General features: G+C 43.9%; 1 protein-coding gene across 2 annotated transcripts in view; it reads left to right on the top strand.

Annotated features, from left to right (window-relative positions):
- The window catches only part of LOC138511266 (C-C motif chemokine 19-like), a 52,515-nt gene extending 39,335 nt beyond the window's left edge, over positions 1-13,180 (top strand). For both annotated transcript variants that reach the window (XM_069626817.1, XM_069626816.1), the window contains one exon: positions 9,696-13,180. In XM_069626817.1, coding sequence (XP_069482918.1) covers positions 9,696-9,710 — 15 coding nt within the window. In that variant the 3' untranslated portion in view covers positions 9,711-13,180. The remainder of the gene's footprint in view (positions 1-9,695) is intronic.
- Positions 13,181-15,558: the final 2,378 nt, after the last annotated feature.

Below are 15,558 nucleotides of genomic sequence, written 5' to 3'. Positions count from 1 at the left end.
CCAATTAGAAAATGAAGAATTGTAGAGGTTTGAGTAAGTTGGATCCAAAAGGTCAATGGTTCTGGTGCTGGAGTCTGTGTGGTCACTCTGCCTGTGGAGCACACTACAGGTTCTTGTGAGAGCAAGGAGGGTGGAACAGCTTCCAATATGGGAGCCCTTACCAATCAAGGGAACAATGCACCACCACTGTGTGCTTGTGGGCTCAAGAGGTGGAAGTTATAACTCCCAGCAGAGCTCAATCTTGCGCTGCAGACCAGCTGAGTTTCCTAATGATGCGCAGGTCCTTAACCTCTCTGTGCTCTGGAACGTATTCTCCAAGATGAACAAAGCAATGCAGCAGTCCTTGTCTAGTTATAGGGAATTGGAGTCATAGAGGGAATATCTGTCTCCAAGTGCAATTGTGAATCCATAGAAAATTTCGCTGGCCAGCCAATCAGTTTGGTGCTGCTAATTTCAAATCAGGTGAGTCTGATGCAGGGCTTTGGCTGCAGGTATAATAAATAGTGGGGTTCAAAAAACAGTGAGCCGGTTGAAGGGAGAAGGGTAGTGTTTATGATAGCATGGGTGCATGTTGATCAAGGCAAAGTAGAATATGTATCAGGATTGAGGAAATGAGGAGGTAAGGTTGTCCAACACCAGGCCTCGAGGGCCGGATCCATGTCAGAATATCAGGATATCCCATATTAATATTCATGAGAAACAGTTACATGCAATGATTCTAAATGTATTTGTGCTCTAGAACCTTGAAGAGTTACCAATTAAGATCTCAGACCAAATAACCAGGCAAACTCAAAGAATATGGCAAAGTACTACTTTATTCTCAATTTAATAAAGCAGGGTCAACTGGCAGACATCGGACTGATGCTTGCACACTCACACATGAACTTGATTACATAGAGGTCTTATACCCCAATATGCGTCATCTATGACATCAACCTACATGGTAAACTCTAAAACATATTAGCGGGAGGGATTGGTTGGGGGAACATATGTACTTATAGGATACATAGGGGTTAGTACTCCATTGGCCATGTTTTAACTGTGATGCAAGCTTCAAACTACCTCTAAATATGTATAATACTGATTATAGAGAACAAAATAGCAGCGGATTGGTCTATGCAACATTGTAAAGCAGGTTGCCCCATAGACCCAATGTTTAGTTGGCATTCTCACCCAACCTTGGACTTTCAGCTTGGCTAGCAACTCGTAAGCAAAACAAAACCCAGGTGCTTGAATTACGTCAGATTACAGTCCACATTCCCAATTAGTCCATCCTCTCTCATCAGTCCGGTCATGAGCCAAAGTTTCCCGTCTGTAGTTGACCATGTAGCCTGCTCTCTGTTCTGGGGCATTCAAAGGAGTGTAAGCACGTCATCCGAGGCTTAATGAATAGCCCTTGTTTTTGACTTCTGAGTCACATGCGAAGAGACCACGAAATTGTCAATTTCTACCTCTTATTTACTACTATTTGATTTAATTATACTGAGTGTCATTGCTCTTCTTGGCCTCTAGAGACCAGCTCACTCTACCTTGTATACACTTTATACACTTTTAATTGTCCAATACTTTGCCCTTGCAGATGTTTTCTTCTTGATAGGATATGATTTGATATGATAAGTCATTTATAATGCACCTGTACACAAGTATTTCAAGGCGCGATATGACAAGAGACGGAAGATAGAAGGTGGACAAGATAAATGATCCTACTGGGTCTTGTGCAGGTCATTGCTCTGAGTAAGTGCAGAGAAGGTAGAGCAAGGAGGCAGGGACTGTAGAGGTAACGGTTACAGCCCCTACGTGCGCGGTAGGCCCGGAGGCAGTGCAGAGGAGACTGATTGTGGAGGAACCTGGTACCCAGTGAGATTCTGAAGGTAGCCAGCAACCAGCCGGCACAGCAGTCAGGTAGGTCAGCAGGGGAGGGAGAGAAAGCAGAGGACAAAATGAAGGTCTTGAGCTGCTTCTGGAACTTCAGGTGGTCTGGCTCAGGTTTGGGAAGGCCAGGGAGTCCATTCCAGAGGGAGGCACTTGCAGAGGAGTGGGATCTACCCTCCACTCTCTGCCCGGAGAAGCGGCTGACCATCAGAGAGTTGATTTCTTTATATATTTATATAGCACCGGAGCCTCCAGGCATCAGGACGCAGTCAAGAAAGTGACTTAAGAAGCCAGAAGAGAGCAAGAAGGGCATCTTATTAATTCAGGGCAGTTTTCAGTTGCTTCCTAAAGATCAATGGATTTTGAGTGGTACGTATTTCTTGCGTGAGTTTCTTCCAAGCCAGAGCAGCCTGCACCAGAAAGGGACGGCCATTACCTCTGCCCCGTTTGCTCCTGGGAAAAACCAGGTACATGGTATCAGCAGATCGGGACTTTCTGGCTAGATTCTGTAAGTGATGAATTCATTAATATACCTAGGTGCTTGTCCAGATGGTCAATTGTGGACAATGGTAAGTGTTTTAAAACAAATTCTAGTATTAACTGGAAGCCAATGTCGCTCCCTCCTATGAGCCAGAATATGCTCATGTCTAGGCACACTCTTCACAATCCGGACCACATCATTCTACAAGATTTGAAGTTTTCCCAAACATCCCTTGTTTGCTCGCCCGAGTAGAGCAATACAATAGTCAATCCTGGGCATTACTATAGCTCAAACAAACGTAGAGCAATTGGCTCCAGAGGCCTAAGGCTTTACCAATCTCAGCAATCTGAGACTGTATTGGGGTTTTGTTTATGACGCTATTGATATGGGAATCCATGCTCGGTGAGGGTTCGGAAAGTACCTTCTCAGCAGCCATAATATAATGATGCTCAATATCAAATCCAGTGAATTGATTGTGGAGGTTGGCACAAGCTTTGGGGGAACCAAAAATCAAGAGCTCTGTTTTGTCTCCGTTCAAACACATACCATCCAGTTCTGATTTGTACCATAAATTGTAGAAATGTTCTCTGCGTCCTTTGCATAGTCCCCAATCATTAGGAGCTGAGTGGCGTCAGCATAATTGGTGAATCAAACTCCTATTGTATCTAGCAGATCACAATCACATAGCACCTCTCCCCAGACACTTCTGGACATCCTATTGCTCAGGGAGGATCCATTCCAAAACTGCCTCTATGAGGTAGCTGAGCGAAGGGCTTGAGAAGGAATGTATTTTGGAAGAGAACGTTGGATGTAGTGCAGGCCCTGGTTCCAGAAAGCATGGTGGACATTGCAGAGGGTCTTGACCTTGATCCTTGCAGCCAGCCAGAGCCAGTGGAGAGATTTCAAGGCTGGAGAGATATAGTCCCTGGGCTTGAGGCCAAGGATAAGTCTTTCAGTCCTGTTCTGGATAGAGGCTGTTGCAGTAGTCTGGCCTAGAGGGAACCAGGGCTCTGGAGAAAGTGAGCTTCTGGGGGAAAGTGAGAAAAGGAAGGATACTTATGAGGAGGTTCAGCTGGCAGTGGCAACGATTGTGATGTGAGGAGAGAAGGAGAGAGTGGAGTCGAAGATGACACCAAGGTTTTTTGCTATAACAATAGCCCATCAAATCTCTTGATGAGATACATAGTCACTCTTAATGGAAAAATCCACTACACATGTGCTTGTATGTATTTAATGATATATATATATTTTAATATAACAAATAAGCTACATGGAATGTATAATTCAAAGAAACAATACTTCATCAAAATCAACAATTCTGTTACATTAATATTCAATCAAAATAATGATAATGTCCATTTAATCAAAACATCTTTTAAATTGTGGAAAAGAACACTTGTTTGTGCATTCAGAAAAAACCGTCATCTTAATCTTAATCTTAACAAATAATTCTGTATCATTTTTCTAGCTATTTTAGATTAAATTCTGAAAATAATTAGTCAAACTTCAATGAAGATGGTCTCTCATTTCAATATTCTTATATAGAGCAATACCTGTTTCAGCACTCAGTGTCCCATCATCAGGTGCAACTGTTACCCTTCCAAAAAATCTAGTCAATTGAACAAAAAAGGAAATTATCATACATTTGTAAAGTAATGTTTGCCTTCAATTTCGAGTTAAAACATACAGATACAACACTAAAAGTTATTGATCCCTCAATCTAATACTAACCTGACTATCCAAATTCACAACGACTGGAAAGCTTATTTTCTTCCGGACCATTTTAATCACCAATATCATGACCAGTAACTAACGTGAATCAAAAATGATCACAATGCCTGTATCTAAAAATTAAAAAACATATACATATTCTGTAACCGTTTTGTTTCCACCAAAACCACACTTGGCGATCTGCTCCTATACATGATCTGTGGTTCACTCACTCACTCACTCACTCACTCACTCACTCACTCACTCACTCACACTTACCTCTCAATCTGCTCATAACAGGAAGCGGGAAACAGCTGTGGATACAGCCTCCCGTACTGTAGCAGCACTTATACTACTGTTATTTAATCACGTGACTTTGGAGTTACACGCATCCAGTCACGTGGCAAGTTTCACCTGGAACATCTATTGGTAAACAACACAGTAGACATCTTTGAAGGCAGCCTGCACAAAGTTAGTCAATGATCGCGATTGCACACAACCATAATCTTAAGTGAGTTAAGTTTATGTAAGAATTCTCTGTGTTATCTAATGCGCTCAAAGGTGCGCCGTTACCTTTAAAACCACTATACTTCATCTAATTGCCCAATCACAAAATGAAATTCTTTCTTAAACCACATGTTCCATTAATTGAGGTTAATCGAAGACAATTGTCGGGATGCACAAGTAACCTTGTTTTAGATTTTTTTATTTTTATTATTTGTATTCAAAGAGATAGGTCTGATGCCTACCTCTTATGATCAACTAAATCGAGAGTCCATCTAAATTGATGTTGCACTTATTTACACATTTCTTTACTCTATACATTGTATCCTAGCAAACTTTTTAATATCATTTTGAATCAAAAAGATGTACTGCGATACATGATGATCAAATCCAATAATTCACAATTTTGGGCAATGGTGTATTGTAACGTATCTACATCACGATTTTTGTTATACAAATGAACTCACACTTAACATGAACCATCTACCAATACATTTACAAGATGTTGTTGACCCATGTTCATCAATTCTCCATATGGTAAACATGTATTCAATACTTCAGAACATATTTTACAAAAAACATGTTAGGTTAAATTCCTGATTCATTCTTTTAGGGTTTAGAGCATCTAGCCGCTCTATCCCAAACATTTCTTTTTGGTGAAGTAAGTTTCTTAAATCTCCACCTCGTTTAGGTTACTTTACTTGTTCAAGGATAATGAATATCATCTGTGCAATTGTATGGTGTGCTGCATCAACATGTTGTGCTACTGATTAATGTGTTTGATGTGTTCGGACGTTAAACATATGTTCCGTCCATCTCAGTTTCACTTTACTTGTAGCTAAACCAAACATAGAAAATTCACAAGGACATCGAATGTCATAAATAACATTAGAGGAATCACATGTAGTAGTATGTCTCAATGTTATTTTCTATCCCTCATAAGGGTGGCTGATAAGATTCCCCTTGATAACATTATGACAGTGCACACAGTTATTACAGGACAATGTGCCTTTAAAAGATCTTTCCTCCAATTTAGATTAAATGTATTCAGCACGAACAAGGTAGTCTCTTAATGATTAACCCTGTCTGTAAACCAACGTAGGTAATTTCTCAAATAACTGAGCAAGTCTTGGATCAATCTTCAACATTTCCCAATTCTTTTTCAAGATTTTCTTGATTTTATAAGTTTGCTGACAATAGGTAGTTACATACACCAATTTATCTGCCTTTGACCTTTGCAAAGATTTTAGAGCAGCTTTCCTTTGTACGAACGTTGCCTTTTCTCTTGCTCCATATATAATAGTCTCATGGTATCCTCTTTCTGCAAATCTGGTATGCAAAGATGTTGATTCCGCAATGAATTCTTGATCTTCTGAAATGATTGTTTTATACCGTTAGAATTTACTATATGGTATACTTTCAATGGTCTGACGTGGATGAAAACTTGAGGCAAGCAAAAGACTATTCCGGTCTGTCAACTTATTATACATTGTAGTTTCCAATCTCCCATCCTTCACCTAATACCAAGGTTTTTTGCCTCACAGGAAGGGGAACAAAGAGTGCCCATGGAGGGCGGCCAGAGTGAGAGAGGGAAAGCAGGAGCAGGGGTCCCAATGGGAAGGTTCTCCGTCTTACTGGCTTTAAGGCAGAGATCGTTGGAGGCACACCAATCTTGAATCATGAATAGACAGTCAGAAATGAGCGAGGGAGGAGGGGAGGCTGGGGGAGCCTGAAAGAGAGCCAGGTGTCATACGCATAACACTGAAAGTTAGAGTAGTAGTTAGAGAGCAGGTGGGCCAAAGGGGCCACATAGACATTGTAGAGCCAGGGTGAGAGGGTAGAGCCCTTGGGAACACCACATGTCGATAGAGAGGGGGTGGATAGAAAAGACCCAAGTTGGACCTGGGAGGGTTAGTCCTGCAGGAGGACGGAGGTCAACCAATCCAGGGCCTGATCCTTGATGCCCAGGTTCTCGTGGAGTTGATTAATCAGGATGCCATGATTGACCAAAAGCAGAGGATTAGTACAGTAGGAAGGCTGGTGTCAAGGTTAGAGAGCAGATCTTCATGGGTGTTCAGGAGAGCAGTTTCCATGCCTCTGGATGCTCTGAAGCCAGACCGATGGTCATGGAGACAACCAAAAGATTCAGTGTGTAGGGTAAGCTGGGAGATGGCCAGCTTTTCCAGTGCCCAGGAAAGGGTTGATAGAGATCGGGTGACAGTGTGCCAGACAGGTAGGATCGGATGAAGGCTTTCTAAGGAGGGAGTGCACGAGGAGAGAGGGGAAAGATTGAGTGGCAAAAGAGTGATTAAAGTTTGGGCAGCACTTTCATAGAGCGGACTTGTATAGAAATGTTGTCAGGTGTTGTCAGAGAGAAAGAGGAGAAAGGAGGAGAAGGAGCGGCGGCATGAGGGGGGCCAAGAGAGGTTGAGGGAGAAGAAGAGGAGAGCGAGGACAGGATATCCTGAGTTTTAGTGGTGAAGTAAGAAGCCAGAGCCATACAGAGGGCCTGGGAGGAAACAGGAGAGGTGGAGACTGCAGAAGGATTGGCTCCTTGCAGATTTTAAAGAGTTTGCTGTGATGTTAGAGGCTCCAGAGATGCAGGCTTTATAGTGGACTCTATTCTTGGACAGGACAGAGAGTCTGTACTGCACTTGCATTTCAGGGCAGCGAGGTCGGAGTAATACCAAGAGTTGCAATTGGAGGTAGGCTTTCGACAGATTCTCATGACAGGGACAAGGATGTCCTGAGTGTTAGAGATAGAGAGATACAGGTTGGAGAGGGCTGTGTCAGACTTTGAGTCAGCTGCAGGAGTAGGAGGAGCAGAGAGAGTAGAGGTAAAAGCATCCGCTGACACACGCTTAATGGGCCGAATGACCGAGAAGGTAGGTGGCAGAGCTGGGGGGCCGGGGGCTTTGCCTGAGGGACAGTGAGTTTCAGGTGAGAGGGAAGCAGAAAGTGGTCAGTCCAAGAGAGAGGAGTGGTGAGAGGGCTAGAGGGGGATGTCTGAGGAGATGAGAACATCCAAGCGGTGTCCATCAGAATGTTTCAGACCAGAGGGTAGAAGTGACAGAGAGAGAGAGAGTGTTGCAGAGGTTGCAGAAGGAAGAGGATCACCTGGCCCAGTGGCCTGTAGATGGTGGGCACAGTCAGAAAGAGGCCAGGAGAGATAACGAGCCTGCAGACCAGGCATTCAAAGAAGGAATAGGCTTTTGATCTAAGAGAAATATGTCTCATTCATGGTGTATCCATTTTCCTCCCTTTGTGTTTTGCAGCTATTCCTTAAAAATAGCATACTTGTGCCCAAGCGAACATAGACTTCTCTCTGTGTTGCACACAAAGCTGTTCTTACAGCATCTCCTGATTCTTCAAGCCTGATCTGTTTCTGAGGTAGCTGAATTGAATCTTGACACGGGCCATTTAACAATGGCCATTTGTTCAACATCACCTGCCATTAATTAGACTTCCCACACAGCTGCCAAGAGGTATTTATTGGTATTGTCAGCTTGAAAGTACCACCTCTTTATGTATTACGAGTAGTTTTACAAGTATAAATCTCCAGAACGGTTGTTAACAGAAGAGTTGAATTATTATTACTACATATCAAAAGAAAGATTAATTAGACTAACTTTAAGAAAGGACTATATTATAGAATTGTAGATCAAAGGCTGCATTCAGCAAACTTTGCTCCAGGGACAGTGTTGCTGCATATTACCAACAGTTTCCCCTATATCACACCCATTCACTGGAATGCCCTACCCCCCATGATCCGAGGTGAGGCCTCCCTCACCACCTTCCGCAGAGCTATGAAAACTATCCTCTTCACATAAGGCCTCGCACACTAGCATGAATACTCACCACATGACCCAATGCATAAGTTGTAACACAATGACCAAGTGCAATGGCTGTAACAACAGTATGATGTTCTGTAGTATTCACAATGTATCAACAACCACCACTATGCCTGTACCTGTGTAACTAAGTTGTTTGCAAGTAACAGCGCCTCAATGCCCTTGGGCTGCTTGCGTGCTACATAAATATAAATAAATAAATAAATAAATAAGAGCACAAATGTCCTTATTGCAAAAAGCATAGGGCAGACACATAAGCAACAGTCCTATTCCTGGCCAAGGTCTTCAGATTGGTGCTATGAAATGTGGACTTGTGCAAATGCAGTTTGCACATGGGCAACCTCTAGTTGCCCATGTGCAAACGTACCATAATTCCACCTATTCCACTTTTGTATCAGAGTAACCTACCTGTCCCTCTCAAACTTGAGCCGGACCACCTAAGTTCCCAAAGCAGCTCAAGTCCTTCCTGATCACCTCTGCTTTCTCTCTCTCTCTCTTCCCTGGTGACTTACCTGTCTGAGGCGCTCACTGGTGGCCTGGCTACTCTCAGAGTCTCACTGGATACCAGGACCTTCATGACCAGTCGCACTTACACTGCCTCTGCACATACCGCGCACTTGAACCTATAACTGTAACCCTACAGTCCCCTGCCGCCTTGTACTTACCTAGAGCCGCGCTGCCCTGGCTGCAATTACTCAGGGCAATGCTGCCCTGATTGCACTTCCCTTTTCCCTCTACCTGGCACTTCCCCTTTCTCCCCCCTGTACTTTGCACCATTGCACTTGCACGATCTGAATGACACAAGGCCTAGTGAGATCTTTTGTCCTCCCTCTGTCTTCCCTCCCTTGTCTTGTCGCGGCTAGAAACACTTGTGTACAGGTGGGTTAAAAATGACTTATATCATATCTTATCATATGGAATGGTATTATGACTAGAGCAAACATTTTCTTGGTACAAAAATGCATTGAAAGAATATTTTATTGCAGAAGAGCCAATACTCTGTTAAATTGCAATTGCACTGGTGCAAAGGTTCTGTAAAGAGGTTTCTGAAGAGTAATTTGCTGTGAATTGCAGATTTACAAAAGAAACTCAAAACAGGTGAATCTATTCTGTTTCAGATAACAGTGACTGTATTTTGAAATTGACGAAAAGATTGGCTGGCTCATAGCATTAGAGCCTATACTGTGTACAGTGTATTGCAAGAATGAAGATGGCAGAAGAATGTTCCATCTTAATTAACCAAATGTTCTTTGTTTTCTTGATTGAATGTGTATTAGCACGGCAGGCACTAGTAAGTGGTCGCCCGAGGCCGACCTGTATCCGGGGGAAGAGAAGCACACGAGAAGTTCAAGTGCCAAACCTGAAGTCTTCGTTCGTTTCCAGTTTGCCCGGGGCCGGATATCCAGGCCAGAGACCATCTTCCTTTCAGAATGTGAATCAGCCCCTTTAGTGGCAGACAACAATAGTATGATGGTGTCTAGGCATCTACACATGTCTTCTGCAACTCACTCATTATACTCTTCTGAGCCTTTTCTGACTTCTTGGAAGGGACATCCTGGCCTAATCAATGGAGCCCAGGTGGGGAGAGCATTGCCTTGAAGACAACAGGAGCTCGGAGCTCCAGCTTGCTGCCTTCGCCACTCCTTATTGAGGTTCCTCACACTTTGTGGGCCAAAAGGAAGGTTCGCCAATGGCGTGGAGGCGCATGTACTGGAGCTGATGACGGCGGATGCCCTTATACTCAGTACTACAACTTCATATCATGGGTGGAGCATAAGGAAATGAGTGGTAGTTTGATGGTGGTGTGTTGGAGAATGGCTTCCACTCTACAGGATTATATGCATCTATATTGTGTGTCACTTATAATCGGGTGTGCATGCGTGGGTTGTGTAAGATAGGATGAAAGGTCATTACAGCTGACGAACCATCACAACATACCATGTTTGCAAAATGAGGTGTGGGTTGTAATCAAGCCCATTGTGGATAATTAAGCATGGACCAAACCATTGTAGACAGTTCTTCCCAGATCCTAATTGGCATTCACAACTTAGAAATGAGTGCTGGCCCTGTCAACTCACTGGGCTTTCTGAATAAGTAACACAATGTGCAAATAAGCTCCACTGAAATGCTTTATATGCATGTCCACCTCATAAATATTAATAGTGTGTGTGTCATCAGGGTCTGACTGGGGCATACAACTGTGGTTCCAATGAACAAGTGTCTCACAGTTCCTAATGGGAATTCATTCCTTTTGTGACAGACTCTTTTAATAGTACCCGAGGGGGAGGTTGTTGATACAATGTGATGCAAATTGTGCAATGTAAAGAATATTTGTTCAGCAACATTGGTCAAAGCTACTAGCTGCATAGTGAAGTAACTCATCAAACTGGCCCACATTGGCCAAAAGAGTGGGCTGCTTTGACCAAAAAAACTGTCCCACAGTAGCATTCTGTGTTTTTGGTTCGGGCATTGGCCTATTGCCCTATAGGCTAGTCCGAGCCGGTGTATCATGAAAACCGGACTTGATTTGACTATTTCATATGGCAGCGTGTGCCACCCCAAGCCGCGAGTCTGTGCAGAAATTATCAACCTCCTGCGACACTAACGGTTTATGCTGAAGTAGGAGTATGTGCTAATAGTTTGCCCGGGACACACTAAATCAGGTCCCCAGTGCTACCAAAAAGTAAGGAAACCACCACACATGTGTATGCATTGTGCATAATGTGGAAATCCTGCTTGCCGGGCTGGAGAATCGTCACCGAGGCCATGTGCACTCGCGTATACCTTGTGGCTTAATAATTAGTGGAGGTGGGGGAAATGTGCCCTGTCACATGTGTTCTATGTGAGAACACCTTATTGGAAAATGAATTATTGACTGCTTCTGAGATACTTAGTAGATGTTTACTGACCTCGGAGTAGGAAACAGAGAACATATAGCCAAGCTCACTGTATATTGTCTCCGCTGGGAACATAGGCATCTCCTACATATTGTAAAGTTGTAGTCAATATTTAAATTTGAAGCTCATTACATTATTGCCTAATCCTAAAGTGGCACACAGTGGACTAAAAGTTAATGACTATGCCAGTGAGGCAGCGTGTATTATGTTGACCTATGTGAGAGTCATATTCAGATCTGGGACCTACGAATAGTTCACCACCTCCATCCTTTGAGTGAAATGGGCTAGGAAACAGACCAGCACAGCTCCTGACATGGGTGTCACTCGTATTAGTCGCCATGAAGAGAGCATAGCTTAAGCCAGGAACACGTTTGGCAAGCAGTAGCAATGAAAACAAAATGTTCCGATGCATAGGGTGATGCATACATTATGCAAAACAGAGAAAAGAACTCTGGGTAAGTTAATATTTTAAGTGCTGAGCATTTTGATTTACACACATTTATATTGGCGTTGATGGAGTATATTAAACTGGGACATTACTTAAACCTATTTTAAGCCATGTCACCAGGGCAACAGCGGATTCCAAAACACATCATTCATTGGCATGTTGTCTTTTTCTGTGATAATTAAAGATGTTTTGGAATTAGGGGATTTAAGCAACGTCTAGGGTAGTAGAATCGCCCAGTGGCCTCTTTCTTCTCTAAGCGTGGCAATACATTGTGATGAGTAATTTTAGTATGTCTTCTTTGTCCATTCATGAACTAACCATTAAGATTCATTAACGTTATTAGAACGAAAATCAGTCTATTTGTTAAATTACTACTATTCCGTAGATGTAGTGTAAACTGTAATAACCGTCGTACAGAGCAAGTTCTGGAAACAGCAGCACTACAGCAGAGACGGACCATGCTACTGAACCAGCAGGATGGCAATACCAACCCCCGTTCTCTAAAACCCCACTCTATGTTGACGTAAAATAAGAGTTCCTACACGTTGTACTGCAGCATACCAAATAGTCTTCTATGCGGTCAAGTAACTGTCTCCTTTTTGGGAGGGGCGCATATTGTCATGCCATGTAAAGCCAAATTATGTAACAAGAAGCAAGTGATGTGTATTGTGGTTCCAAAGTGCCATTGAGAGTTTCTAGGAAAATGCACAAGTCATCTTTGTGTTGCTGTTTACCATGTCAAAAGAGTGGAGTATGGTGTGAGCCAGAGTCAGCAAATGTTGGCTGTGCCTATGTTTTGGACTACTACTCCCATGATCCCTTGCCATTGACTCTACTGGTTTGGGCTGATGGGAATTGCAATAAGAGAACCACAGATTGCAAGCCCATGGTGCAATCTGCAATTGTAAGTGATTGCAAACATTCTTAGTGCAAAGGTATTGGAGTGGATGAACTAACCTATTCACCCCAGATTATCACTTCTTCTTTATCCTTTCCTGGTGCTGTTGACAAACACAAAGACGTCTAATGGACTCCAACTCCAACCACCAGTCTCCGACTGGCCAATTGGCACCTTCCCACCACCCTAGAACCTCCCTGCACCCCACATTCTAATGCAGGGGACAGGAAGATTGAGGAACCCTGGGGAAGACCAAGGACGAAACACCAGACTTAACAAAATGAGTACAGGGCAAGCTGCAGAAGAGGAAGGCAAACTTGAGCTATAGAGTGATGTCTCTGCTAAGGGGGCTGTGTGGCTTGTTATCTCGCATAGGATGTCTACTTTTCTGCGGGGGAGGGCGGTGATGTTTGTAAAAGCACCTTTTTTGCATGTTTAATATAAGTATAAACTGTGATTTCTATTTTTTCACTGTAATGAAGTATATTTTTAATACAATAAAAGAATGCATAAATCTGATTGTTTTGTGGTGCCTCACATCAAGCGTTGGCTTAGAGCAGATCCTTGCGACTTGGATGGAGAAGATTCCGTTACTCCAACACGCAAACAGATGCATTAATTATTGAAGTCATCAAATCATGAGGTTGATCAAAGCCAAGGACCAAAGGCTTAAATTAACAAGGGACTAAGTGCATCATAATCCACCTGGAAGAAGATGCGCCCTATGCTGGGCAATCTTCATGTGATGCAGAGAGTGTGCACGCCTGATTCTCACAATGATATCTGACTTTTCTTTCGATGTATACCTTGACACACATGTGCTCCCTTTAGCGCACTTTGCATCACGAAATGGTGCACATTGAGCAGACCTAACAGATGCGGCCACGCCTCTGCAGTGGGCGTGGCCAACCGCGGGTCACTTGGAAATACATTCACTCCCACAAAGGTGTAACTCACGCTGCTTAACTTACACCCGGGTGTTTTTAGTGTACGTTTGCTGTGAGAAATGTGGAAATTAAAATGTTGTCTTACTAAACAGTGGGAAACGCGGACAGAAAGGACATTTGTGGCAGGGAATGTGTTGCAGGGTGCAGTGGGGTGATAACGGTTTTGGACTCGGCGCAGTCGCTGCACCTTCGGAACTATTTTCACAGAATTGTGTGTAGTGTTGACATTTATTATGTTGTGAAAATAAATCTGCTACCTTTTCATGCCAAAAAGAAGACATGTCTCATTCTGCACCTTCCTGGTTGGGAGAGGACAGGGGCAAAGAGGAATGAGCAAGTATAATGTATAATGGTACACAGATGGACAAATGCCCAGGTTATGTGCACGTGTGTAGGGGATTTATAAAGCGTACAGAAAGCGGAGAAGCAACAGAGTGCTGCACACGGAGGACAGGCCGAGGAGATTACAGGTTCAGTGCACAGGTAGCTGAGTGGCAGGAATAGGCAGGAGGCGTGGGGGGCAGTGGAAGGGAGAGCTGAGGAAGGAGGAAGATGGGTCTGTGTCAATAAGAAGACCTTTAAAACACGCTCAAGTGCCCCCCCCCTTTCTGCATCAGATGCAACTTACATATTCTTTCAACTAGACTTTGTGGATTCACTTGTCGGGTAAAAGCTCTAAAAAAAGGGCGCATACTTTATGCCAGGAATAACCTATGCCAGGAATAACGATTGCCCATATACAGGAATGTTTTAATCGACCCCTATATGTTGGGGACGCACACGAATGCTTTCCTATAGCACATCAAATCCATCCATCAGTAGTAGTCAAGCAGCAATTATAGGCTGCAGGCTGAAAGCTCTAAAAATGAATAGCTCACACAAGGCAAGAGAGTGCAGGCGGAGTTTTCAAGTGCCTTCATTTCATGGGATTATAATTCCTGGTGCCGAATGCGCATGGCAAGCATGTTCGATTGCGGCCAGGCCAGGCAGGAGTTGCCACAAAGCAAACAGCGGCCCGTAAGAAACAGCTCCCTATGGAAGCAGAGTACCAAACCCACACATTACCTATAGAATGTGGTGCGCCCCCCCCCCCCCCCCGCAAAGAGGAAGCCTCCTAACAGTCCTGAGGACCTAGGCACATGACGAGCATACCAAGCAGAGACATGGGCAGGTTTCAGGGGCACAGTGACAAAGAGGCATGCTTTCCCACAGTTTGGTTTCTTCCGCCTCCATATCCGCTGGTTCTGACAGCAGAGAGCTTGGGTGAGGCAGAGGGCACTGCTTGGGTAAGGCCTTCCACACTGCGCAGCCCAAAGAGAAGAGTGAGGTGCGTCCCGCTACAATTTGGCATGCTTGGCGTAAGTGGGTCTTCTTCCTCCAGCTGCCCACGTCATGAGAAAACACTCTCCAGCAAATAGCCTTAGAATTCTTGTAAAGTTTTTTAACTTAAATATTGTATTGGCTCCATTGCATTTAATCTAGAGACTGAGCGGAGGGCATCAAAGTTCTTTCATAGCTTTCATAAATAAATGCCCTCATTTAGTAACACGTAGCCAGGTGACGAGGGCAAGCCACGTTCTAAACGAATAGCTTCCCCACGACAGCCCCAACAAGTTACTCCATATAGTACCCTGAAGTGTATTCAGCCAGCCCTGATGGTTTTCAGAACTGCTTACTGTTTGTCTCACTATGTGAGAGAGGGTATGCCCAGACGTGGGTCCCTTGCTCGCTGCGCCATAGGGAACCAAGCAGCATCTCACTGAGGAGGCCCAACAAGGCCGAAACATGTCTGGGGTTGCTTGAGTTTCCGTACAGAGGGGACCTGGCCTAGCAGTTCGGGCTGGGCTGCTACCATTGGTGGCAGCAGCAGACTGATTTGCACATGGCTGGACCCCTTTTGCAATGGCGCAGACGGGCTAAAAAACGGTGGTGTGGAAGGTTGCCCAAGGC

Source organism: Ambystoma mexicanum, chromosome 6p, assembly GCF_040938575.1.
Source record: "Ambystoma mexicanum isolate Mex_15411 chromosome 6p, UKY_AmexF1_1, whole genome shotgun sequence".
Taxonomy (NCBI): Eukaryota; Metazoa; Chordata; class Amphibia; order Caudata; family Ambystomatidae; genus Ambystoma; species Ambystoma mexicanum.
Note: the sequence above shows the minus strand (reverse complement) of the source record. Positions and strands in the feature narration are given on the sequence as shown.